The 26,574-nt window shown below is 53.6% G+C and overlaps 2 protein-coding genes and 1 non-coding gene across 9 annotated transcripts in view; 2 read left to right on the plus strand and 1 right to left on the minus strand.

Moving 5' to 3' along the window:
* The window catches only part of LOC125153647 (C-type lectin domain family 18 member A-like), a 42,807-nt gene extending 23,063 nt beyond the window's left edge, over positions 1 to 19,744 (plus strand). For 2 of the 5 annotated variants that reach the window (XM_047837016.1, XM_047837018.1), the window contains 9 exons: positions 252 to 491; positions 5,192 to 5,289; positions 5,680 to 5,801; positions 5,991 to 6,098; positions 6,679 to 6,771; positions 7,175 to 7,281; positions 7,891 to 8,020; positions 9,624 to 9,715; positions 10,228 to 10,601. In XM_047837016.1, coding sequence (XP_047692972.1) covers positions 252 to 491; positions 5,192 to 5,289; positions 5,680 to 5,801; positions 5,991 to 6,098; positions 6,679 to 6,771; positions 7,175 to 7,281; positions 7,891 to 8,020; positions 9,624 to 9,715; positions 10,228 to 10,590 — 1,353 coding nt within the window. In that variant the 3' untranslated portion in view covers positions 10,591 to 10,601. Of the gene's footprint in view, positions 1 to 251; positions 492 to 5,191; positions 5,290 to 5,679; positions 5,802 to 5,990; positions 6,099 to 6,678; positions 6,772 to 7,174; positions 7,282 to 7,890; positions 8,021 to 8,313; positions 8,411 to 9,623; positions 9,716 to 10,227; positions 10,602 to 19,683 lie in introns of those variants that run through there. The other 3 variants (XM_047837019.1, XM_047837020.1, XM_047837017.1) reach the window with 3 other exon arrangements.
* A 2,357-nt stretch (positions 19,745 to 22,101) lies between these two features.
* On the minus strand, positions 22,102 to 22,172 carry TRNAG-GCC (transfer RNA glycine (anticodon GCC)). The gene has a single exon. It is a non-coding gene; the product is annotated as a tRNA-Gly (tRNA).
* Positions 22,173 to 23,277: 1,105 nt separating this feature from the next.
* LOC125153313 (heterogeneous nuclear ribonucleoproteins C1/C2-like) lies at positions 23,278 to 26,131 on the plus strand. 3 transcript variants are annotated; one of them, XM_047836376.1, is made up of 5 exons: positions 23,278 to 23,610; positions 23,691 to 23,839; positions 23,985 to 24,137; positions 24,459 to 24,601; positions 25,539 to 26,131. In XM_047836376.1, exons 1-5 carry the CDS (start codon positions 23,405 to 23,407, stop codon positions 25,575 to 25,577), a joined length of 690 nt encoding a protein of 229 aa, XP_047692332.1. In that variant the 5' UTR covers positions 23,278 to 23,404; the 3' UTR covers positions 25,578 to 26,131. The 3 variants fall into 3 exon arrangements, with proteins under 3 accessions (XP_047692332.1, XP_047692330.1, XP_047692331.1); XM_047836374.1 differs by lacking the exon at positions 25,539 to 26,131 and having other exon boundaries at positions 24,459 to 25,202; XM_047836375.1 differs by lacking the exon at positions 25,539 to 26,131 and having other exon boundaries at positions 23,694 to 23,839; positions 24,459 to 25,202.
* Positions 26,132 to 26,574: the final 443 nt, after the last annotated feature.

Below are 26,574 nucleotides of genomic sequence, written 5' to 3' on the forward strand. Positions count from 1 at the left end.
GGTACTTTTACAAACATATCCTGGAGAGTTCCTTGCTCTCCAAGGTCCAGACTGACCTCCCCTGGCTCCGGGCGGCGGGGGGGGGGGGGGGGGGGAGGGGAAGTGGGTGAAAGAAGCTTGGAGGGGTCAGGTGGCCAAGCAGGAATCCCCGTTCAGTGCTCTCTGCATGAGCCTACACCCTGTGGGGAGGTTGAATCACTAAGGCCTGGCCCAAAGGTCCCTGCTGACGTCTCTGTTTGTGCTGCCCCCAGGACTGGAGTGAGAGCCTGGCCCGATGGGCTCAGGCCAAGGCGGCTCTCTGTGGTGCCCCAGCCCCGAAGTCTGCATCGGCACCTCGAGCCACGCAGCAAGTGGGCTGGAACGTGCAGCTGCTGCCCGTGGGTTCAGCATCTTTCGTCCACGTGGTGGGCCTGTGGTTCGCAGAGGGGCAGCGGTACAGCTACACAGCAGCCGAGTGTGCCCCCAATGCCACCTGCACCCACTACACTCAGGTGAGGCTGTGCGCCTGGCTCCAAGGCCCCTGGGCCACTGGGGGCAGCTCAGAAGGGCTACCGTTCGTCCTGAAATTGGTGGTCACTTTCCACCCGAGTTGTATAGTTTTACTTTTTCAGCTTTAAATATGAAATATTTCAAACATCAAATAATGGACTCCCTTTTACCCATTACCCAGATTTAGAAAATGTTTAACTATGGTTGTTTCTCATCTCTGAAGAAAAAAACAACAGAACTGAAGCCCTACTCCTGCTCTTTCCTCTGTCCTTCCCCAGAGGTGGGTGACCTTCCTGAGATCCAGGTGGATCCGTCCCAAGCACATTTCCTTTGTTTTATTTTATGTACCTGGCATTGTTTAGGCGCTAGGGTGCAGCACTGAAAAACACAGGCAAAGCCAAAGCATTTTTAATACTTTTACTGCATGTCTAAGTGTTTTCATACCTTTACAGCTTTTGCAAGTGGGTTGTGTGTTATTAAGTCCCGTATGAGCGCTCTGTGTGTGTGTTTTGTTTACCACCCCAGACCATGTTTCTAAGATTTACTTCCATTGACCCAGATACACATGGGTGGTTCACTATGAATAAACTGCAATTTATAGGCATCTAGGTTATTTCTACTTTTTTACTATTAAAAGTCATTCTGGGGGCACCTGGATGGCTCAGTTGGTTGAGCGCCTGACTCTTGATTCTGGCTCAGGTCATGATCTCAGTTCGTGAGTTCAAGCCCTATGTCAAATGCACTGTCAGCACGGAGCCTGCTTGGGATTCTCTCTCTCTGCCCATCCCCTGCTTGTGTTCTCTCTCTCAAAACAAATAAACACAAACTTTAAAAAAATTAAAAAAAAATAAAAGTACTTCCACAATGCACAAAGCCTACTTCAGCTCCTTTCGTGCATATGTGTCCAGAGTTTCTCTAGGATGCATTTAGAAGGTGAATGGCCAGGTCATAGCATAGCATGCAACTACGACCTTATGAGTTATTGCCAAAGTGGCCATGCCAACTGTACTCCTATCTACAAGTCAGTTCTCGCTTCCCCAGTATTGCCAGGCTCCTTGATTTTGACCAACTCGAGGCTGTGAAATGCTTCCTCACTTGATTTTTAATTGGAAATTGAGCATATTACCTGCTTTGTTAATTACCTGTTCAAATGTCTTGCCCATTTTTATAACACGGTGCATCTTTTTCTTACTAATTTTCAAGCATCTTTTCTACATTTTTTATGCTTTCTGTTGGTCATACGGATATACATTTTTTCCTAGCATAGGGCTTATATTTTTCTTTGTGTATCTTATATTTTATATGAAAGACCTTTTAGATTTTAGTATTAATCCATTTTCTCAGTTTAATGTATAGTTCATCTGTTTGTAGTATCATGTTTAAGAAATCCTTTTCCACTCTGACATCAGAAATATCTTTTCTTCCAAAGCTTTCCTTTTTCATATTGATGTCATTATGCCTCCTGGAATTTTTCATGCAGGTGTGGTATAGGATCTCATTTTATTGTCTTTCCAAATAAGCATCCTCTACTGAGTATTGAATCCTTCCCTGCTGATTCATAATGCCACCTCAGTCATATACCAAGCTCACATCAGCCCGTAAGTCTTTTGCTGAGTTATTGGTCCTATTCTGTTGTTTTGTTGTTGTTTATCCCCACACAAATCATATTTTAATTATGGCTTTATAGAAAAGTTTTGAAAGGAAAATTCTCCATCTACACACTATATGCTATAACAGTTATGCAAATGCTAAAATACTGATGTATTAGTAAACAGTAGCTGCCCCAAGTTCCCAGAATGCACCTGGCCTAGCCTCTTCCCTGAGACCCCTAGAATCTGTCCCATGATCTAGAGGCAAAGAATGAATTCCTGGCACAGTATTGGGTCCCAGGATCCTCCTTCAGCCCAGTGTCTGTTCTGATTGGCAAGTACCCATGCCTACTGGTTGTTAAATATTTTGAATATTTGCCAACTTGGCATGTCATGTAATGTGAAATAATGTAATGCAGTGTGTGTGTGTTGTTGTTGTTACTGTTGTTGTTTTTTAAATATGTATGTATGTATTTTTGAGAGAGAAAGAGTGAGCAAAGGAAGGGCAGAAAGAGAGGGAGACAGAGAATCCCAAGCAGGCTCCACACTGTGAGCACAGAGCCTGATGGGGGCTCAAATCCATGAACCATGAGATCATGACCTGAGCCAAAATCAGCAGTTAGATCCTTAACTGACTGAGCCCCCCCACCAGGTGCCCCTGTTGTTTTTAATTCATTGCTAGATCTGCTTTGCTAATTATTATTTGATATTGAAATTGACCTCTGATTTCCTTTTCTCATACTGCCCTTACTTGGGTTAGAGCAATGCTACCCTGACCTCATAAAATGAATTGCAAATTTTGCCTCATTTTCTCTTTCCTGGAATAGTTCCTATAATATTTGCTGTAACTCTCCTGTAAAACTATTTGGACCTTGTTCTGTTTTGGGGCTGTTTTGTGTGTATATGCGTTGTAAGTGTGGATTTTTAACTGCTGATTCAACTTTTAGAAATGGTCAGAGACCATTTCAGATTTTCTCCTTCTTCTTGAGATAGTTTTGCCGAGTTCTGTTTTCTAGAAAATTGTCCATTTTATGTTTTCCAATTTATTGGTCAGAATTGTTCAGTATTTAACAGAGATTTAAAACTAGAATTAGACAAGGATTTTAAAAAGATTTACTGTGTCTGTAGCTAGGTCCTTTCAAACTTTTCAGCTTTATCTCTGCCTTCTCTCTCATTCTTTACCAGTCTTGCCAGAGCTGTGTCTATTTGAACAAATGATCTTTTTTTGATTTTTAGCCTTTTTTCTTTTTTTTTTTAATTTCTGCTCTTATTTTTATTATTTGCTTTTTAAGAGTTTAAAAAATTTTTTTAGTAATCTCTACACCCAACATGGGGCTCAAACTCACAACCCCAAGATCAAGAGTCCTTTGCTCTTCTGACTGAGCCAGCCAGGCGCCCCTATTATTTACTTTCTCCTACTTTATTCAGTTTATTATTCTTTTTTTAAAAATATTTTTTAATGTTTATTTTTTTCTGAGAGCAAGCAAGAGGGGAGAGGTAGAGGGACATAGAGAATCCTAAGCAGGCTCCACACTGTCAGCACAGAGCCCAACGCCAGGCTCACACTCACAAGCCGTGAGATCATGACCTGAGCCGAAGTTGGATGCTTGACTGACTGAGCCACCCAGGCAGCCCTATTGTTTTTTATATTCTTGATTAATTTTTAAGTCTTTCCATTTCTGCTAAATTCATTTAAAGCTATGAATTTCCCTCTAAACTTCATTAGCTGTATCCCGTGAATTTTGCTGTTCAGTGATTTTTCATTTCTACATGTTTCCTATTTTCCATCATGATATCTTTGATTTCGAAGTGTATGCTTAAATTTTCTATGTTTTCTCCTTTCCCTTACTTCTAAGCTATTTACTCGATATTTTATTGCATTGTATTTATAGAATGCAGCCCATAGGCTATTGTTCCTTTGGTCTTTGTTGAATCTTGCTTTGTGGTTTAGGGAGGGGGGTCAATGTTTGCAAAAGCTCCGTGCATCCCTAAAGAGAATGTACGTTCTCTAATTATTGGGTACATATATATGACTACATGTCTGTGTCTCCCTATTTCACAGTTGTCATTTTAAATGCTGCAGGAGTTGAACTATTCCTGCGCTGTTTCCAAGTTATCGCTGATTTCAAGATTTTAAATCTAAGTTTGGAGTACTATCCGAGACCTACACCTACCAGCTTTTGCCGTATGATACACTACCCACAAGTTTAGCATCCTGTGATTCTGCAGGTTGACAACCTGAGCTGGGCCCAGTGGGGAAGTTCTTCTGGCCTTGGTGGGGCCCACGTGCAAGGGCAATCACTTGGCTGATTTTCTGGGAGCTGGCTGTCTAGAGTGGCCTCAGCTGGCTCACCTCTGCCTGTGGGGTCTCCTGAGGCCTAGGTTCAAAACTGGCTCAAAATCACTTCTTCTGCATTCCGTTGGCCCACGCAAGCCACAGGGCCAGCCAGAGACAAGCTGGAAAAGAGAGTCCTCCTCATGATGCAAAAGAGCACATTTAAGCGTGAGCTGTAGGAAGGAGTGAAGGGTTGTAGCCATCTGTGCAATCGGTCACAAGACCTTTGATGTCCAAGACTTCTTTTTTTTTTGAGAGAGAGAGAGAGAGAGAGAGAGAGAGAGAGAGAGAGAGACAGAGTGCAAGTGGAGGAGGGACAGAGAGAGGGGGAGAGAGAGAATCCCAAGTAGGCTTTGTGCTGCTGTCAGCCCACATCCCAGGCGGGACCCTGTCTCGCATACCCATGAGATCGTGACCTGAGCCAAGATCGAGTTGGACCCCTAACGACTGAGTCACCCAGAAGCCCTGTCCAAGACTTTCTTTTGCCACTTCCACCCACCCACGATTCTCTCCTTTCTTCAGGTATCTGCTGACTGAAACCCCTCCACTCCCCCCACCCAGACAGCCTTCCTAGGCTATTCCCACCTGTCCTCATAACCCTGCCCAGCCCAGCTGCCACTGCTGAGGCCCTGGGAGGTGATGGAGTTGTCTTTCTGTCTGGTTTGGGGCAGAGGCTGCATCTCCCCTCCCCAGACAGGCATCGTCAGTGCCGTTGGCCCCCAGAAGACTGGGGGTGGGGGGGCCGTGATGATGGTCTGAGCCACTATGTCTCCTGCAGCTCGTGTGGGCCACCTCGAGCCAACTGGGCTGCGGGCGGCAGCCCTGCTCTGGGGCCCAGGCGGAGATTGAAGCCTTCGTCTGCGCCTATTCTCCCGGGTAAGCGCCCACCGCTGCGTTGTGGGGTGGAGGGTACGTCCTCCCAGGGTAAAACGCTCACCCACCCACTCACAAGGCCTTTGCCCCTTGGTCTGCACCCTCACAGAAAGAAGGAAAGGGAGAGGGTGTGGAAGTGGGCAGCACTCACGAGCCCGGCCAGGCAGAATGTGGCTTCCCAGATGCCCGTCCTTGGAGGCACTGTTCCGCTGTGCCCGGTTGAAGTATGGAGCATTAGCATTAGTTCGGAGGCCATTTTTTTCCTTTCCTAGGACACCTCCCTGTCACCTCCCTGTTCCCTGACTCCCTGGCCGGGCCAGAAGGAGCTGAAGGGACCGAGGCCCTTTCCCCAGGCCAGGCCCTTGTAGCCCTCTCTGGTGCTTACTCTCACAGAGGCAACTGGGAGCTAAACGGGAAGACAATCGCCCCCTATAAGAAGGGCTCCTGGTGCTCTCTCTGCACAGCCAGCGTCTCAGGCTGCTTCAAAGCCTGGGACCACGCAGGGGGGCTCTGTGGTAAGTGCCCCGCCCCGCCCGCCTCCTGCTGGGTCAGTGGTACAAGAGAGCTTGATGTGGTGATCCTCGTGGAGGGTGGCAGCGTCCTGTAGGACTGTCCTCCAAGCCGTGGCCCTTAGCACCCGGGAGGCACCTGGCTGGGCTGCCTGAAGGAGGTTCCCTCTCAGAGCTCCAACCTCGCCTGACCAGAGGTCCCCAGGAACCCATGTCGCATGAGCTGCCGGAACCACGGACGTCTCAACATCAGCACCTGCCACTGCCATTGTCCCCCTGGCTACACAGGCAGATACTGCCAAGGTGAGGGGCACGTGGAGCTCCAGATCACCCAGGGAGTGAAGTCTGGGCCCAGGGCACATGCAGGCAGCCTCAGGGGGTGGGGGGACACACGGTGTTGCGTGGGTGTCCAGGGGCCGTGTTGCACTCACTCAAAGTGTTTGGAGAGAGTCTTGAGGGAGTTGGTGGGTGCTGACCAGGTACTTGCTGACCCGGTCACTGCATATAGTCATTCAACAAACAGCCTGAGCACCGCCGGCCAGACCCTGAGGTTTGTAGGGGATTCAGAGTAGATTCCGACCTGGCCCTTAGGCCGTGGATGGTAGCAGGAGGACATTATCAGGATCTAGAAATAGACTCTCCTCCCAGTGTCCCCCTCCCAGCTCGGTGACCATGGGCAGGTCCCCCTCCCAAACCCCAATTTGCTTCTCTCTACAATGGAGATCAAACCAAGAGTAGCAGCAGTCGAAGCCGGGACGGGTTCCGTCCCTGAGGGGCGTGCTGGCCGCAGGTGGCCATTCCCCACACTCCGAGGCCTGGGAGAGGCAGCGTGGGGTCCCGGGGCTGCGGGCTGAGCTCTGTTCCTCCCCGCCTGCCCTGGCAGTGCGGTGCAGCGTGGAGTGCGTTCATGGCCGGTTTCGGGACGAGGAGTGTTCCTGCGTCTGTGACGTCGGCTATGGGGGAGCCCAGTGTGCCAGTAAGTCCTGCCCCCAAGGTCCCCCGATGAGCCAGGCCACACCCCAGGGACCCCCTCAGCAGCAGAGCGTTGGAGCCAGCTCGGACCGCCTCCCAGGAGTCTACTGTGCACATCTCTTCCCAACTCCCTGCTCGGTGACATCACATTGGTACCTTGAAATTGTCCCTGGTGGGGGTATTTGCACCGCACAGATTGGCAAATTCTATGTATCTTTTTTTTGTCTTTGAAAGCAAGCCGACTGTTACACATTCACCAGCACAACACTGACTCCCAACCACTCTCCGGCTTGGAGAGGGTGGCCAGAGGAAGGGGAAGGGACTTCTTGAGCTTGGCGCCCCGGCAGGGAGCGAGGCGTAATGAGTCTGAGGTCCCCACGCACACAGTCAGGCCCCCCTGTCCCCAGCCAAGGTGCTCTTCCCCTTCCACACTTGTGACCTGAGGATCGACGGAGACTGCTTCATGGTGTCCTCAGAGGCAGACACCTACTACGGAGCCAAGATGAAATGCCAGGTGATGGTTGACCCCTGCCTTCCCAGGGACCCCCAGGGTCTCCAGTAAGGGTCTCAGTGGAGGGAGCTGGGACTGAGAAGTGGCTCCTTTGACTTCTTCTGACCTGACTCTGGTCATTAGTGTAAAGCAGGGTTACTCAGAGGCCCATGGGAGCCAGGAGGTCACCTAATGAGCTGAGGGACCCAGGGGTGAGCCCTTGCCCAACCCCCACCTCAGGAGCCGTCCTGATTCAGTCCTAGCTACTGGCTGTCACATAGGTGTAGGAGTTCACAGAGGTCAGAACTTGGGATTTTTCAAGAGCACCAGCAATTCAGATTTTCATGGGCATCGCTAGATTTATTAATGTCGGCAACCAATTCAAACGTATTAAAGACACTGAACAGATGAAACAAAACCTTCCCGAGGTCAGGGCCCTGCCAGTCTGGGCCCCTGTGCACAGAGAGAGGAGATGCAGGCAGGGGAGAGGAAGGGGGACCCCTACTCTAAGAAGCAGGAGGCTGTGGGGCAGGGGAGAAGATGTCCCTGGCCACTTCGGGGTGTCGGGATGGGTAGGAAGGGCCGGCCTGAGCTCTGGGGCCCTGCCAGTGTGACGTGGAGTGGGGGTTACAGGGAAAGGGCGGGGTGCTAGCCCAGATTGAGAGCCAGAAAGTTCAGGACATCCTCGCCTTCTACCTGGGCCACCTGGAGACCACCAACGAGGTGACCGACAGCGACTTTGAGACCAGAAACTTCTGGATCGGTGAGTGCCTGGCTGGTTGGGGGTGCAGGAATCTGGGCTGCAAAACCTCCCCCAGCAGATGGTTAAGGGTGTGATGAGGGCCGAGGACCCGGAACGGGGCTGGCGACCTCCTTCCCTGTGGGGAGCACTGACAAGAGGGAGGGGGAGAGCCCCTGGGGGCCGAAAGAGCTGGGAAGGTGATTAAGGACAGGCATTAGGCAGCAGGCTCCAAGCTCGGGGGCGCTCCTCTCAGGGAGCCTGGGCTCTGAGTGGGGCCCAGGGCTGGTGGGCCAACCTCAGCTGCTGGGGCCCAGGGCTCACCTACAAGACCACTAAGGACTCCTTCCGCTGGACCACCGGGGAGCACCAGTCATTCACCAGTTTCGCCTTTGGGCAGCCTGACAACCAGGGGTGAGTCTGGAGCGCCCTCCCTCCTCTGGGCTCCCTCTCTCACGCGGGACCGCTTGCTGAGCCCTCAGATGCCACTGAATAACCTCCACCCAGCTTGCTGCCTGGCTGAGCCCTGTGAGGGCCTGGGCCTTACCCGGGGCCCAGGAAGTCTGGGTACAGCTGATGTGAGCCACAGCCCAGCATCTCGGGGCTTACATAAAGGAGAGGGAGCTCTAGAAGGCTCCATCCATCCATCCATCCATCCAACCATCCATCCATCCATCCATCCCCACTGTTCCTTCAGCTGTCCTCTCAGCCCTCCATTATCTCCACCTGTCCCCCACCACCACACTCCTCTGCCTACATCAACACCCTGATTCTGGGGTCTTTAGCAATCCACCCACCTGCATCCAGTCCTGCACACGCCCATCCCCCAGCCAGCCTGTACGGAGGGCCTTCTGGTTAGGCGGCCCTGCCCCGGTCATCAGAGCCCAGGAATGCCCAGGGCAAGCGGGGGGCAGGGTAGAGGAAGTCAGGCTGTGTGGACTAAGGGCTCCAAAAATCTGGCCCATGTCCTTCGACCTCATTGATGGCAGCCGGGCCCATGCCCCTGCTCTGTCACCTAGAGGACACTGTTCCGGTTGGGTTCTCAGGCACACCCTCTCCCTGCTGGGAGGAAGGACATGGGCCTGACTGTTCCAGGTCCTACCTTCACCCCCACCGGCTGGCATGGCTGAGTGCTGGCACTGGGCAGGGGGAGTTGCTGCCCAGGTAGGGGGTTTGCCGAGACCTCCCAGCTCCCCTGAGAAGAGCTACAGAGGCCTGAGTGGCAGACATGGGAGCCTGGGGGTGGGTCTTGCTCCCAGAAGCCCCTTATGTGGGCTGGAGGCACCTAGGCTTCTTAGACACAGGTGGCCTGCTGGAGTGGAAGATTTTTTTTTAAGGTTTATTTATTTATTCTGAGAGAGGAGAGAGCGAGCGCATGCTCATGAGCAGGACAGGGGAGAGGCAGAGAGAGAGGGAGAGAGAGAGAATCCCAAGCAGGCTCTGCACGGTCAGTGAGGAGCCAGACACGGGGTTCGATCCCACGATCCATGAGATCATGACCTGAGCTGAAACCAAGAATCGGACACTTAACTGAGCCACCCAGGCGCCCCTGGAGGAAGATTTAATCCTGCCCCAGGCTCCTAATTTTGTCCGTCCACCCTGAGCACCTGACATCTTGGCCTGGCAGGTTTGGCAACTGCGTGGAGCTGCAGGCATCAGCCGCCTTCAACTGGAATGACCAACGTTGTAAAACCCGGAACCGTTACATCTGCCAGTTTGGTAAGGGCCCTCTCACACCTCCCCTTTCCGGGTCCCTGTCCTCTGAGGTCCCTGCTGGTCCGCTGCAGGCACTAGGATAGCCAGGTCACAGGCCCAGAGAGAGTCTGAGCGTGCAGAGCCGCCGGGGATGTCCTGCTCGGGGTGTTGTCGTACCTGCGGGCCCCTGAAGCCCAGAGAGGAAGAAGGGCCCGGTTTAGCTCGTCTGCACAGCAGCAGGACTGGAATACAGCCTGGCCAAGGATCTCTCCAAGGTCCCTTTCCTCCTGTCACTAAAGCTGCTGCCTGGGGACCTGTTGGTTTCACTGGTGTTCCTGATTCCCTAGGGCCCAGTGAACGACAGTGGGGAACAGGGGTGAAACCTGGCCCAGAACCGGCCCCCAGCAACACCTGCTGGAAAGGTCTGGAGCTCCATCTGGGCACGATAACCATTTCAGGGCCAGCTACAGGAAGGTCCCCATCCGAGGACTGCCTGGGCTGCCACTGACCCTCGCTCGGTTCGGCTTCCTTTCCAGCGGAGGAGCACATGTCCCGGTGGGCCGTGGGACCCTGAGACTCAGCCAGGCCTCTCCCCTGCCAGCCTCCCGAGGCACAGCCCTGTGTGCCCATCTGCAGACCTGCCTGGAACAAGGGCCAGGCCAGGGCTGCAAGCCCAACATCCACAGAGGTCGCAGACCCTGTGGGAAGTGAGGCAGGGGGCACAAGTCAGACCCAGAGAGGGCTGGGGCCCCTCAGCCTGCTTTCATTGGGAAGATGGGTGTCAGGCGCCCCGGGCCGGCAGTCAGAAGAGACCACTCTCCTCGGTGTGTTGCCGGACCCTGTGGGGCAGATGGGGGCTCCTCACTGCCCAGGGTGCACCCCACAAAGGATTAAACTAAGTTATGAATCACTTGTGCCTGCTTGTTTTGAAGGGGAATCTAGCCGAGTCAGGATGATCCTGGGAATACCAGAGGGTGCCTGAGGCTTTCCTGCTGGTTGCCCACCCCCGACCCCAGTCCCTTCCCTGCTCACCCAGATGACCCAGACCACCCTCTGGAAGTTTTGTGGTGTTAGCCCCTGAGTGATGCACAGATTTGGAAGCCTTGTTTGCATCCCTAACTTCCTGTTCCAGCTCCCCCTCACCGCTGCCTCTGTCGGCTTTGCGCTTCTGCCCACACCCTGTCCCTGTATTCACCGTGCCCGCCCCTACATGTTCCCGCTTTCTTTGTGATTATCGGAACTGGGGTGGGTTATGGCCCCGTCGCCCTCCTCTCCCTTCAGTGGTGAGAGCGGCTGTGGGGGCAGGTGAAGACTGGCAGGTGCCATCATTAGCGTCCAGAATGCACCCCTACCCAGTTGCACGCTGTTATGTGTGAACATTGAGTTGCTTTGCTGGTTGGAGGTGGGAGTGTGGCCCGGGGTCATGAACGGAGAGAAGTGTAGCAGCCACAGTTTCTATTGTGGTTGTAAGCAATAGAAACATAGAAACAGTTGTGACTTAATCACGGCAGAAAAGGAACTTATCAAAAAGACAATGATTGGGGTGTAGGGGCGCCTGGGTGGCGCAGTCGGTTAAGCGTCCGACTTCAGCCAGGTCACGATCTCGCGGTCTGGGAGTTCGAGCCCCGCATCAGGCTCTGGGCTGATGGCTCGGAGTCTGGAGCCTGTTTCCGATTCTGTGTCTCCCTCTCTCTCTGCCCCTCCCCCGTTCATGCTCTGTCTCTCTCTGTCCCAAAAATAAATAAACGTTGAAAAAAAAGACAATGATTGGGGTGTCTGGGTGGCTCAGCCGGTTGAGCGTCCAACTTCGGCTCAGCTCATGATCTCACGGCTTGTGGGTTCGAGCCCCACGTGGGTCCCTGTGCTGCCAGCTCAGAGCCTGGAGGCTGCTTCGGATTCTGTGTCTCCCTCTCTGCCCCTCCCCTGCTCACGCTCTCTCTCTCTCTCTCTCAAAAATAAATAAACATGAAAAAAAGTTGTTTTTTTTTTTTAAAGACAATGATTTACAAACAGGCAAAGGACATGAATAGACAGTTCCCCAGAGGAGCTATACAAGTGACCAACAAACACAACATCACTAGTCATTAGGAAATTCACAGCAAAACCACACTGAGATACCACTTCACACCCATTACGATAGTTATCAAAGAAACAGATGATAACCGGGGTGCCTGGGTGGCTCAGTCGGTTAAGCGTCCGACTTCGGCTTAGGTCATGATCTCACAGTTCGTGAGTTTGAGCCCCACATCTGGCTCTGTGCTGATAGCTCAGAGCCCGGAGCCTGCTTCAAATTCTAGGTCTCCCTCTCTCTCTGCTCCTCCCCCGCTCATGCTCTCTCTCTCCTTCAAAAATAAATAAAAACATTAAAAAAAGAAACAGATGATAACAAACGTTGATGAGGTCTTGGACCAACTGAAACCCTCATACACTGCTGGTGGGAACATAAAACTCTGGAAACAGTTTGGGGAGTCCTCAAAAAGGTAAGCACAGCTACTACATGCCCCAGCAACCCCACTGCTAGGTATGTACCCGAGAGAACTGAACACAAGTACTCCAACAAGTCCTTATGCACCAACAAGTCCTTATATGCACAAAGTTCCCAGCAGCATTATTCGCAACAACCCAAACGCCCATCCACGGGCGAGTGGATAAACAAATCTTGGTGTGTACGTGCCAAAGAATATTATTCAGCCATTAAAAGGAACGAAGTACTGGGGCGCCTGGGTGGCTCAGCCAGTGAAGTGTCCGACTCTTGATTTCGGCTCGGGGCATGATCCCACAGGATTCTTTCTCCCCTCTGCCCCTCCCCGTGCTTGCGTGACACGTTCTCTGTCTCTCTCTCTCTCTCAAACAACAAAAAGGAATCAAGTACAGATACGTGCTAAGGTGGATGAACCTTGAAAACATTTTCAGTGAAATAAAGTAGCCACAAAAGGTCACATATCATGGTTCCATTCATACGAAATATTCAGAATAGGTAAATCCACAGAAATAAAACGCATGTTGGTGGTGGCCAGGGGTGGCAGGAGAATGGAGAGTAACTGCTCGATGGGTCTGAGTTTTGTTTTGAAAACTTAGAGGTGGTGGTCTCACAAATGCCACCAAACTGGTTACTTTCCTGCTATGTGAATTTCACCTCAATTAACAACAAAAATCCTGATCACAGGATCCCAGGGAGAGTCAGAGAGCCAGCCCGGGGGCTTACGCAGCCAGAAATAGTGCCCCAGATTGGGCTGCAAAGTCAGGCCAGGTAGACACCCAGGCCAGTGCTGGCAGGAACTGCGGAGGGTAAACTCCGGCAGCGATGCTGGAGCCACCCATGTGGCAACCCCACCTCTGCGCTGACAACTAATGCTGGCAATCCCGTGCCCTCCTGAGCCCAGACACCAAATTCCCATTCTGCTGCGGCCTCGCCGGTCAGCATTCCCTGCACGAAGGCTTGTGCCCCGGCCGTGTATTTCTCAGCGCTGTGGCAAAGGGGCCATCCAAGAGTTTGTGAGTGGAGGTGGCAGTGGGCAGGTCCTACCTGAAAAGTCCATTCCAAGCTTCTCGTCTGGAGGCGGGGCAGCACAACGCGGAGCTTCTCCAAGTCAGGCTGCAGACCAGCGGCATTGGTGTCAGCCGGGAACGTGGTAGAAAAACAAATTCTCGGGGCTCCCAGGTGGCTCAGTCGGTGAAGCGCCTGGCTCTTGGTTTCGGCTCAGGTCGTGATCTCACGAGTTCGTGCGCTTGAGCCCTGTGTCCGGCCCTGCGCTGGTGGAGCCTGCTTGGGATTCTCTCTCTTTCCCTCTCTGCCCCTCCCCCACTCGTGCTCGTATGCTCTCCCTCTCTTTCTCTTATAAATAAATAAATTTTAAAAAGAAGAGAAAATTCTCAGCCACCTCCACCACCTCCAGCCAACTGAATGGGGAGGGTGAGGCCAGGGCTTGGGTTTTAACAAGATCTCTGGCTACTTCAGACGCAGGCTCTGGTGCCAGAACCACGGGGGGAGGTGGAGAGTTTGAGCCTAAAGTCAGGCCACCTGGATTTCAGGGCAGGCTCTGTCACTTACTGCGTTACTTTGCGCGAGACCCGTCACCCCAGTCTGCCTGGAACGGTCTGGGTGTCAGCACTGCAAGCCCCACGTGCTTGGAAACCCCTCATTCCCAGGCGATCCGGGACACTTGGTCACCCCAAAACATCTCTCTGCCTTCTGTTCTTCTGTAAAGTGAGGAAAATAAACTGACTTCGTACATTAAGGTGTTGGCGACAGAGCCTGAGGTCAGCAAACAGGGATGAATGTCAGCTCAGCTGAGCTCGTGCCCCAAATTTTTTCGATTCCTTCATCAACAGTACACCATCGAACCTCGCTTGTTAACTAAGTAAATCTGTGAAACAAGTTGCTTGAAACTGTGCCTGGTCGTTAGTCAACTCAGAAAGTCAGGGGCTCATTTTTCTTCTTCGCCCTCAGCTAATGTCGTTTGGCCACGATTAAGGCCGGGTTTCAGGCAACCACCAGGGCAAACAATTAGAACCGTCCCAGCTACTCAGACGAGCCCCACTTAGTATCAGTACGTTCGACCCTGTCTCATGTTGTTTGCTCCCTCCCCCAGCCCTCCACCCTCAGAATCCGTTCCCTGATCACTGTGCCAGGTTTCTGCCGATATAAATTAGCAAAATCTCTGGGTTCTTTTGGTGATTCCATATCCTCCTTCTAGATTTGAAGTCATCGGCCCCCTGGGACCTGCAGGGGTCTGACTTGGTGTCTCAGTCTGGAGAAAGTGAGGGGTGGTGGGGTAGGGCACGCAAGGGGACTCGTTCGTGGCAAGGTCATAAGGAGGTGTGTTATTTCGGGAAGTGCCAGCTGCCGGCCACGGTTGCACGTGTGCACTGGTCACGTAGCACGTAGCACACTAACTGCAAGGGAGGCCAGGAAACTCCACCCAGATGTGTACCCAGGGAGGGGTATGGGCTTGGCAAATAGCCAGCAAGTGTGTGCCTCTGGCGTGTTCAGTGGGACCAAGAGGTAGCTTCTGCTGGCAAGGGAGGTTCCCTGGGCGTGGGAGGTACCTAAGTCTTCCACCTTCCCCAAGAGCCCCGTTCTGATGGCCTTGCCCTCCATTCTCCATTCTCTCCCAGCTAGAGACCTAGCAAGGAAGGGTATGAGGCCACCTGATGGCATTCTATAGCCACTGATCAAGCTGGAACATTGGTTTATTTTACTCTCTTATCCTTGTAACTGCAAGATATAAAAATTCCTGCTTTTGGGGGCGCCTGGGTGGCTCAGCCAGTTAGGCCTCTAACTTTGGCTCAGGTCATGATCTCACAGTTCGTGGGTTCGAGCCCTGCGTTGGGCTCTCTGCTGTCAGCACAGAACCAGCTTCAGATCCTCTGTGGCCGTCTCTCTCTTTCCCTCCCCTGGTCTCACAAGCATGATCTCTCTCTCTCTCTCTCTCTCTCTCTCTCTCTCTCTCTCTCTCTCAAAAATAAATATACATTAAAAAAAAATGCCCTGGTTTTCTAACCATGACTTGAGCAGAGATTTTGGATTCTGAGATTGTCCTTTCCTTTAAGCTGTGCGGTGCCATTAGCACAGCCCTCTGGCCAACAGCCCTTGACCTCAGGGTAATCTTTATACCCTTCTATGTCTGGAGCCGCCAGATCCCCAAAGCCCTGCCTTTGAGGGCCACTTTGTTCTGGGGGACCGCAGGATTAACTATCTCACCATGGCATCCCATGCACTCCTGGTATCCTGTCCCTTAATACTAGCTGGATTTTCACTGTCCTCTGGCCACATTCCAGCTTTAAAACACCCCCGTTTCCCCCTGGGCTTTTAGCCCCTTGCACACCTAATCCTATTTTGTATCAATCAAGGTTCTTGCTTTAAGCAACAGAAACCGATTCTGGCGACTCGAAGCAGAAAAGGAATTTGCCGAAGCTACTGCTTAGTTCCCAGGAGCTCTTGGAGAGGTCAGAGCATCAGGTCGGGAAAACACCTCGCTGCCTGTGCCGGGCGCAGACGCCACAGCCAGTGCCTCCAACGTGGGGCGGAGGTGCACCGCCCTTGAAAGCTGGATGTAGCTGCGGCCACTGCCACCATCAATTGCTGAGAGGGACTTCTTCACGCTGGCAGCTCTCCTTCAAAGTCAGGCATGTGGGTCTGAGGAGAGGAGCCACGTTACGTGCCCAGGCCCTAAGGGCAACGAAGGCCGGGAGAGGGAGGCGGAAAGGGGCATTTTCAGCCTCTTTCATGGGAGGCAGTTTATTTCTCAAAGCTAGGGGATACCTGTAACACAGGAAGGGGGCTCAGATGTGAAGGGGTAGAAGGAATGACTCACATCCACTGTGAGAAGCCGCCTGGCACGTCCGGGACTCAGGCCTGCAGCATTGCTCTGTCTGCCCGTGCTCTGTTCTCGCCCCGCTTTGGATTCTGCACAGGGTGGAGCCGGTAATGGAGCAGTCTGGCGCCAGGACTGTGCAGCCTGAAGGCGCTGACAGACCCAGCCTCCGCTTCCAGCGGATCCCACTGGGTATTTTCTTTCTTTCTTTTTTTTTTTTTTTTAAGTTTATTTATTTCGAGAGCAGGGGAAGCAGGGGAGGGGCAGAGAGAGAGAGAGAGAGGGAGAGACAGCATCCCAGGCAAGCTCCTCACTGTCCGATGTGGGGCTCAAACTCACAAACCCATGAGATCATGGCCTGAGCCCAAATCAAGAGTCAGACACTTGAGCGACGGAGCCACACAGGCGCCCCCCCACTGGATGGCTTCAAGTAAGTCCTCTAACTTGTTGGAACACTGCAGCGGTTGCAAGGCTGGGGACTGAGATCCCACCGCTCCTCTCAGCTCACTGTCCACCTGAGCCCGGTTACGGTAGCCCTAAGACAGGGCACTCAGAGCATCTACCCTACGAGGCTGCGGTGAGGGTTGGGTGAGGTGCTGGGTGTGAAGATGCAGCCCCATCTGGCAGATGGTTAAGTTCAATCACTTCTGGCCGCTGGTTGCAACATTCTAGCATTGGGGGTGACACGGCGACCCTTTCCTTCCTGGGAGCCCTATGAAAATAAGTGAACTACTTTGCGCCCATTTGATGAGGTCAGAGTGGGCACATCAGGGAGTCGGCTCAGGGAACCCTGGAGACCAGTTGTCCAGGATGTCCACCCCCTTCTGCTTCTCTCCCTTTTCCTCATTCTAGTCCTTCCATCCACTTGGTCTGTTTCTGTCTTCTGCTTCCTTCCCATCTGACTGCTGACCTCCCCTGCCCTTGTGTCATCTGCGGTCACTCATTATGACTTCTGTTCATGAATTATCTGTCCCGAGTTCCATGAATTAGGCTCTCACAGCCCCCGGGGGAATGTAAGAGGGCATGTCCCCCAGGAAACCTGTCCCGGGGTCTTTATGAGAGATGAGTGTGGAACAAAGACCTCCACCCTGTTTCCTGGTGCTTGGTCCCTGTGATGGTTAAGTTTGTGTCTCACTTAGGGCCATGGGGTGCACAGAGATTTGGCCAAATATTATTTTGGGTGAGTCTCTAAGAGTGTTTTTGTTTTGTTTTTTGTTTTTTATTTTTTAGTGTTTGTTTATTTTTGATAGAGACACAGACAAAGTGTGAGTGGCAGAGGGGCAGAGAGAAAGGGAGACAGAACCCAGAACAGGCTCCAGGCTCTGAGCAAGCTGTCAGCCCAGAGTCTGACGCAGGGCTTGACCTCACAAACCGCGAGATCATGACCTGAGCCAGAGTCTGACGCTTAACCAACTGAGCCACTCAGGTACCCCATTAAGAGTGTTTTGGGACGAGATCAACATTTGAAGGGGTTGATGCAGTAAAGCGGATGTGGGTGGGCCTCATCCAATCAGTTGAAGGCTTGAATAGAATGAAAAGATTTACTTCCCAAGAGTAAGAGGGAACTCTTCCTACCTGACTGCCATTGAGCTGGGACATCAGTTTTCTTTCTTCCTGCCTTCAGACTTGAACTGAAACTGACTCTTCTAGGTCTCAGACTTGTTGGTCTTTGGACTGGAACTATGCCATTATCTCTCATGGGTCTGCAGTTTGCCGACTGCCAATCTTGAGATTTGTCAGCCAATTCCTTATGATAAATCTCTTTCTTTCTGTGTATACATCCTATCGGTTCTGTTTCTCTGGGGAATCTTGACGATACAGCCCTTGAATGGGGGTGGGGCCAGCCATAACCAGGCTTACCTGCTCTGGGCTGCAGGTGATAGGTGCTCAGGAAGATGCCCATTACACATGTGGACCTGGTTTGCCATAGGTGGTGAACTTCCCAGACACTCCACTCGCCCCCTTGTGATAACTGACTCATCACTGGCAATCTGGTAGCCATTGAATGGTTTTCCCCCAAAGCTGGGTCCTATGATCGGGGCCCCAGGAGAATGATGCAGGTTTCTGCATTCTCTCATTTCTGTGCAATCACATCCTACTCAGTATTCTCATTTTTAGGGGATAGTGATGATGTTTAGCCCAAAGAGAATGATGAATTTATATTAATGCTGTGCCTTCTATCTTGGGCACATCAGAAATTTCTAAGTGCCTCTGCCCTGTGTGGTGGACATGCGTGTGATTTTCTGTCCCCGGTGGACATTGCAAATGTGAAAGTGACCAGGGGTATTAAGATACGTCACTGGGTGCCTGGTTGGCTCAGTCGGTTAAGCATCCGACTTCACCTCAGGTCATGATCTCACGGTTCATGAGTTCGAGCTGACAGCTCGGGGCCTGGATTCTGCTTTGGATTCTGCGTCTTCGGCTCTCTCTGCCCCTCCCTCACTCATGTTCTGTCTCTCTCTCTCAAAAATAAATTTAAAAAAAAATAGATATACCAAAGGAATAGACACAGAAAGCCAGACGAGACAAAGTACAGGCGTTCACCTTGGTACATGGACATTTGGGTAATGTGTCCTTGAGTGGATGAATCAGAACCATGAATGGAAGAGGAAAGCTAAGGTGGGGGTGATAAATTCCAACTTCCTCATAATTAAACACATAGTCTGGATCGTCAGTGCCTCAGAGACACTATGGCCAGTCTCCTGTTCTCCATGGCAAGCAAGCAGGTGCTGAGTAAGTGCTCTTGGCTCTTGTGTTGCATGAAGTCTTGAGAACAGGAAAATGAGAAGGCTCCCATTTGTTACCATCTTGGCAGCCACAGTGGACCACAGACAGGAAGAAAGGGGTTGGGCTCAGGGGAGGGGCCTTGAAGTCACAAGCGAAACTCTGGGGTCTGATCCAACCCCCCCCCCAAAAAAAAACAGACTCGATTTCATGGACTTCCATTCATGAATTCTGCAGACATCAAGTGGCACTTACTTAGGGCCAGGCCCTGAGCACCGAGTGAGGGTCCGCAGGAGTCCCCTCCCTCTCCCACTGTTGAAGAGCTGCTTTCTCCAGTGGTGAACAGCAAAGGAGAGGAGCCCAGAGACTAGAAGATCTGCGGTGACTGGCGCATAGACCCATCTTAGTCCTCCCCTACATGGGATCGGCCGACTCTTGCCTCCCCCACCGACAGAGGGCAGTGGGGTGTTTGTTCCCCAGAGCAGGCCAGCTGCTGGCTTTGCTTCTCACTTAGAGCCACCGCGACCATCTCCGACCCAGGGGCTTAGCCCACAGGCAGCTGCGGTGCGTGGGCCGGGAGCAGGCAGGCAAGTGGGCAGGCAGACAGGCAGCAGAACACTCGAAAACTGTCTCTGGCCAGGGCTAGGTGTCTCCCCAGAGGACACGAAGACCAGGGATATCGTCCCTCCTGCCTTTTGATGGTACCACCAAGGGCATAGGCAATGGGGTTGATTGCCATGGTGGGTTCGGGGTGTGAAGGAGGCCAGGCCAGGCTGCTCACTCTGCTGTCCCGTGTCTCGGGGCCACTCAGGGGACCATACCCACTGCCTGGGGGCTGAGGAGCAGGGAGGGGCCAGTCTGGAAGTGAGTGAAGCCCCTGTGCACTTGGGCCCTTCCTCTGCACCCCTCCCTCCCTCCTCTTATGCTCTGCCCTGCTCTTTCTCTCTTCAGATTTAGACATGGCTGGAGAGCCCAAGCCCGGCCCCACCCAGCCAGGCCAGAAGAGGCAGCCGGGCACAGCCATCTCCTGGTGAGTCTGTCCAGGTTGTCTGCAGGGGAGGGGGGCTGCTTGCGGGCTTGTCTGGGGCTCTGGGTCCCCCTGGGATGGAACAAGGAGCTCAGGAGGCCAGCTCAGGGAACTCACTGTGGCACCTGGGGGTTCCTTCTCACAAGGCCTCAGCTTTTGTCCATAAACTGAAGGAGATGACCCATTCATTCCAAGGCTTCTCATCGCTGATGTCACCCAGCACCACCTGCTGACCGAGGCAGGATGCCCCCTCCTCCCACCTGGAGCCAGGGGGCATGGGTCCTCCCAGGGGATCCCCACCTTCATGGTGCTTGGGGGCTTTTTCCAGGTCCAGATATTTGGGAAGTAGCAAATGGGAACTTCCCTGGATGAAATCTTGCCCCTAACTTGGGAAGTGTAAGAAAATGTTAAGGGGTGCCTGGGCGGCTCAGTCGGTTAACCATCTGACTTTGGCTCAGGTCTTGATCTCAGGGTTTGTGAATTTGAACCCCAAGTCAGGCTCTGTGCTGACAGCACGGAGCCTGCTTCAGATTCTTGGTTTCCCTTTCTCTCTCCCCTTCCCCAACTCATGCTTGCTCTCTCTCTCCCAACAATAACAAAATAAACATTAAAAAAAAAAAGAGGATAATATTAAGAAATCTTTAAACATTTTCAGAAAGGAGCTTGCCACGTTCTGCCAGCTAACGTGCCCTTTTCACAGGCGTAACGAGTGTCCCCTCAGCTGGGCATCTGTGATGGCCTCACTCAGCTCCTGGCTCTCCTGCGGGCATTTGGGTGGTTTCTGTCTTGCGGTGGAGGAGGCAGTGGGGCAGGTGTTTGCTGTTAGGAACAGCAGTGTGTAAATCCCATGGGGCCAAAGTTTCCAGTCTCTTTTGGGTTTCACCTTGCCTCATCTTCCTGGAAAGGAGATGGCGGGGTTGGGCTGGGGGCTGATCTGAGAAGTCCCTGAACCTCCAGGTTGACCTTGAGAGAGATTAAGCCAAATCTCTCCCTGTCAGCGTCAGCCTGAAGGTCTGTGTCACCCTGTGAGTGTGCCGGCGTGGGTGGCTTTTGCACTGCGTTTGTTTGGGGCTGATGAGTAGGTGTGTGCTCACAGGTAATGCGGTTTTTTAAACTCGCATCTCTTCAGTGGAGCAGAACTGCATATGTGGTGTTGGTTTGCCTTGCATCTCATGTGATTCTGGGGGTTTGGTAATTATCACTGTCTGATAGGAGCAAAGTGGTTCTCTGCCGTAGTTCTCTCATGTGCTTTTTTACTGTGGCCACTTTTGAGGCCAATTTTGAGGCCTCCTGCACACCCCAAACTGACCATGGGAATCAACCCCATTGCCCCTAAGGGCCTCAGTTCTTCGCTTTGTCACCTTCGGATTTCCTGTCCTCCCCCACTACCTTCCCAGCCTGCTCTGACCTGCTTCTGCCAGCCTTCTGAAGGGTGCAGGTGCAGGAATAGGGAGGCAATGGGGCATAATGGCAGCTGCCTGGCAGGGGCTCGGACTCCATTCAGAGGGGACCCCGCCTTCAAGGCTGGGGGCAGGGGTGACCTCCTTAAGTCACACATCCCCAGTAGAGACTCCAGTAGGGAGAATGAAGCATTTTGCGGGGTGGGGGTGGGGGGTGGGGGGCTGTCACTGGAGCCGCCTGGGTCCAGGGCAGCAGTGGGTGGGCAGCTGGGACTGTGGTTCTGGGCCTTAGGATGGTGCCCAGAGGAACGACAGGTTGGGGATGTGGTTCTGGCAGCCGCTGAGCTGCTGGATGACCTGTCCGTGAGAACTAGTCAAGTCCAGGACATGTGACCTGAGCCTCCAAATGGAATTTTTCAACCTGTAGGGAAAGGCCTGTGGTGTCAGGATTGTCCCAAGTCCCCGCGGACACAGGTGGTTTGACCTCTGCCCACAGCACCGTTCTGAAGGAGTGTTCTATTTCTCCTTTTGTGGGAAGCCCGGACTTGCAGACTGTAGCAATTAACCCAGACCAGAGGACAGAGCACCGAGAAGCCATGTGACCAGGCCACTGCCCCTTGGGGGAAAAGACTCAAGGGCAGTTGCCATCAGCCCTGGGTGATGACTGAGGGGTGGCATGGGGTGGGATGAGGGTAGGAGGGCTGGCACCAGAGCCCACCTTCCTTCAGGCCAAGAGGAACCCCGTAACTGCAGCAAGCACGGCTGTGGGGCGCATGTAGCCTAACATCTAATTCCCAAACCCATCCTGTGTGTGTTTCAACTCAGGCTGCTCTCCAGTCTGTGCTAAGCAGTCAATGAAATATCATTCCTACACCATTCATTTTTGACTACGTCAAAAAGTTGTAAGAAAAAAAAATGGAAAGGAGGAAAAAGCCAAACCATTGCATTGGCCGGGAATCGAACCCGGGCCTCCCGCGTGGCAGGCGAGAATTCTACCACTGAACCACCAATGCTGCTGTGAAGAACTGTTTGCCGCGGAGACTCAGGTGGTCAGCCACAGGCTTCGGCACTTTGCTCTCCGTCAACGTTTCCGTCCGGTCCGAGGGGGCGGAGCTCTCCAGCCAATCCAAAAGGATCCAGAAGAGAGAATTTTCCCTGAGCAGTGGCGCCCAGTGGAGACGCATCAGCTTCAGTTCTGTCCTAGCGTCCTAGCCCCCAAGTCCCCAAGCCCCCAAGCCCTCCCGCTGGCTGGTTCCAAGCCCTCCCGAGGCTGCGCTGGGCGCTGGGCGCGGGACCCCCACCCACCTCTAGCCCGACCCCCGGGGCTGCGCACGTGCCCTCCTGGCGCGCTGCTGTCACTTTCTCCTTTCTCCAAGGATGATCCTCCCACCACCGGAATCAGCAATCGGCATCCCTGCTGTGTCCAGGCCGCCCGTCCAGATCTCCTGAAGCCAGAAAGCGGAGGCGAGGATGGCCGGAAATTTCACTAACCGGCCTGTGGGGCGTCTCAGGATGAAGGGGAACTCCCTCCCCTCGCCCCCAACGTCCTCCATTCTGACCCAGTAGCCTTACAGGCCTCGCCCCTCGTGGGCTGGGCCTGAGCTGGGGACGCACAGCAACAGAAAGTTGTTTTAGAAGCTGTATTGCCCCCGCGTGCATCCCCTCCCCTGATCCTTATCCCCTGTTCCAGCCCCGGGTGCAGATGGCACCCGAAGCTCCTGTAGCTGTGTCCCCACAGAGCCTCCCTGCCCAGTCAGGTGCTTAATTCTCTTTGCACCCATCTCCACATCCCTCCTAGGCACCAATTCCCTGCCTGGAGATGCATGGTACGTGAGAGAAGGGGGAAAGGCCAGGCAACGAGAGTCTGGGACTTTCCAGACTCCTGCTCTCTCCCAAGGACTGGAGCAAAGAGGAAGGCGGCCTGGCCACAGCCTTAATCCTGCCTGGCTGGCCCTGCCAGTCAGTGCTGGGCCACATCCTGGCAATCCCAACCAAGGATTAAAGGCTCTCACACCCCCCACTGTGGCTTTGGGCCCTGACTTAACTCTTTCCTTTCATCCTTTGCCAGACTACGATCCAGAACATCAGCTGTTCCTGGGTCAGGCAGAGGAACTTTTGGAAAGCCCTGATCTGGCCGGCCAGAAGGCTGCAGGCGATTGACCCCTCCTGCCCACCGGGGCCACCTGACAGATACCCCTTATTAGAGGCCAGACACGGGGAAGCTGGTTTGCTGTGTTCTCTCAAAATGGCCTTGGTCAAGTCCCTAAGGCCTCTTCCAATGGAGAATTCTGGGATTCTAAGGAAAAGTTGCACACCTCAGTTTCTTCAAGTTAAATGGGTCTGGGAAAGGACTCTGGCCATGGAGAGTGACCCCTTCCCCATTTGTCTCTGTTGCAGCAGCAGTAACTATGACCTGGACTACAAGCTGTACAGGGAAGATGTCCCCTACCGGTAGGTGGGTCTTGCCCCGTTGGTCCTCTGGGTAAACAGGTGGGGCTGGTTGGCCTGACTCCCTCTCTATCCTGTCCCAGTAGTGTGTATGAATGCCAAAGAATCCCTCCACTCATTAACCGAGTGCCTGTCAAGATCCGGAGGACCCAGGTGGGCATGGGGATCAAGAGCAGCTGCAGTCCCCACAAGGGCCCCAGGAAGAGCCACCTGCCCCAAGAGCAAATAAAGCGTGAGTGAAGGGGCAGAGCCTTCACCTACAGGGCTAGGAAAGAGCTGGGAGGACCTCGGCAGTGAGGGCAGGCCCGGGAGCATGGGCAGCCATGCCCTCTGCCTCCTGGGCCGTGGGACACCAGCTCCGGCCCCTCTCCACACAGTCCAGACCGAGGAGCTGCACTCCATCAGGGGGGAGCTAAGCCAGATCAAAGCCCAGGTGGACCGTCTGTTGGAGACTCTGGAGCGCATGGACAAGCAGAGGGACCAGCTTCTGGGTCAAGCACCTCCAACTGGGGGCCCAGCCTGCACTCCAAGTGAGCTCCAGCTTTGCCCACTGCTGAAGGTGCCGGGGGGCATGGCACCTGGCATCCTGCGTTCCATCTGCAGGGCTCCTTCCTGCCCTCCCCAGGGTCTGGTTGTCCCCATGGCTGAAGACCCTATGGCTTCAAGGTTGTTCTAGGACCTTCCCCCCACCACTCAGCAGCTGTCTGGGGGCAGAGCAGTGTCCCAGTCCACCCCCATCTTGTCGTCTCAAGCCCTAGGCACCCTAGATCAGTGCCGGGCACCAAGCAGCCTCTCTGAGATCAGCCGGGACCTCCAAACCTGGCCACTAACTGGCGACTGTCCCTGAACAGGGTCAGAGGCCAGTGAAGAAAACAGGGCCCTGGTGAGTAAGAGATCCTCATGCAGAAACACTGAAGCCAAGCAGGAGCCCAGGGGCCAGAGGCCCCATCCAGAAGCAGACAGCCCCGAGGACAGCACAGACCCAGAGGAGGCAGTGAGTGGCCCGGCACCTCCCCTCATCCTCACCCTCCCTGCGTTTGAGTCCTTGTGGCCTCCCTGTGAACAAGGGAGAGACTCGGGTTTGTGCGGGAGCCCACAGTGGTGGTTGAGGGGAGACACAGGACTTCTACCGCAGGCAAGCCCCAGAACGTGGGCCCTGCACTGCGTTGTCTCCCACTCTCAACTCGGGCTTGATGAGCTCAGCTGGACTAGGGGCCACAGCCAGGCAGCTGGGCCAGTTCTGGGCTGAAATACCATCTTCTCCAGGAAGCCGGGAGGCGGGCTTTGAGCACCACAGACATCACAGCTGTGCCTCATGGCCCCACATCCCTTGCCTGAGTACCACCTGGCAAGCTTGTTAAAACCGATTTCTGCCTTTTCCCTGCCCCCACATCTTATATTGTACCGTGCTCCCCCGGGAAGCTGTGGCACATGGACCTTCCCGGATGGAGAACATCCAACCTGAGTCTGATAAGAGCCCTTCGTGCAACATCAAAGGGCCCAAATGTTCCCTGACCTACCATATCCTCCTCCCTTATTGGTAGTCCCTGAGATAGGTCGAGCCCCGGGTTTGTTTGGGCCATCTCAACAGGGCCCAGGATGCCGGTGGAGGGGCTGGCAGTAATGAACTTCCCTTGCTCCACCTGTCCAGCTTTGCCCCTCCAACTGCTGGGCTCTAGAGGGCCATTACTATTGCCCAGGCCTGAGTCACATCTGGGGAAAGACTGGGCTAGAGGACGGGAATGTTTGTTTTGTCTAGGGGTTCTGGGTTCCCAGGCCTCTAGAAGAATCTTGAGGAGCACTGAGCTGCCCAAGCTGCCCAGAAAGAGATGTGGGGGTGAGGGGAGATGTTGGCAGACAGACCTCCCCTTCCCACACACCCCATGGCTCTCACTCCTCCTGGCCAGAGTCCTGCTTCTGTCTTTCTACAGGTGAAGAATCATGCATCAGACCAGGAGGGCAGTCAGTAGAAGAGTGGAACCCCTCCCGGCTCCTTCCCAGGCTTCCTTCCTTGCCTCGTATGATTTTTGGAAGGCGTCCTGGTGGCACCTGTGCAACCAGAGGCACCCATTTTGGAAGGAGGACAATGAAGTGGAGGCGTGGCTCAGCCGCACCAGCAGGGAAGCCTCTCCGTAATGGTGGCTTTTGCTTTGGAGGCCAAGCTTCCAGACAGTCGGGGGGCTGAGAGGGAGGCCTGCAACTGCCTAGCACATACTCGCCATCCTCATGAGGCTGAGGCCCAGTCTTGCAAGGGGCAGCTGAACAGGCCCCTGCCTTAGGAGCGCCTCAGCCCCTCTGACTGCAAGCACTGCTTTGGCTGCTTTTCCCTCCTCTCCAGGTCCTGCCAGTTCCAAGTGTGGAGCGTCCTGCAGCCACCAGCCCCGCTTTCCCAGTTCCAGTGATGCACAGCAAGATCCACTCAAGTTCTACAGTCCCTTCCGGTCTTTAAGCTCCTCGGTGTGTGTCCCACATAACCCACCTTTGGTTCCAGACTGCCCACCCACCCGATAAAGCCCTCATTCAGAATAGGGGTATCATTTTTATGTCCTGTTTCTATCGTGTCTCTCGCTTGACACTGTGTATTTCAGACCTGCTCTGGAAATGCTGTAATGTCAAAGGGGAAAAATAAAATTTGTATTTTCTCCCTGGTCAGGGGTTCTTGGTATGGTCTCCAAGCTTCATTCTGGTCCTTTGGCTGCCTTAGGTCAAGCCTTCCGGGAGAAGCTGAGCAAGCCCCGGACACACGCACATTCAGAAGCTCCTACCAAGCCAGGGCACAGGAGCCACACAGGGAAGATGCCACTCTTGTGGTCACTCAGCTAGGCCAGCTCTGCCATATGGAATAATGGCCAGGCTGCACCTGGTCTCCCAACATCCAGAAGCTCTTACTCCTGGCAGTTTATCCGCCATCTCCCAGGAGGCAAGACTAGACGATAACAAAGCCAGCCTGGACCCCTACTTCTTACC

This window comes from Prionailurus viverrinus, chromosome E2, assembly GCF_022837055.1.
Source record: "Prionailurus viverrinus isolate Anna chromosome E2, UM_Priviv_1.0, whole genome shotgun sequence".
Classification (NCBI taxonomy): Eukaryota; Metazoa; Chordata; class Mammalia; order Carnivora; family Felidae; genus Prionailurus; species Prionailurus viverrinus.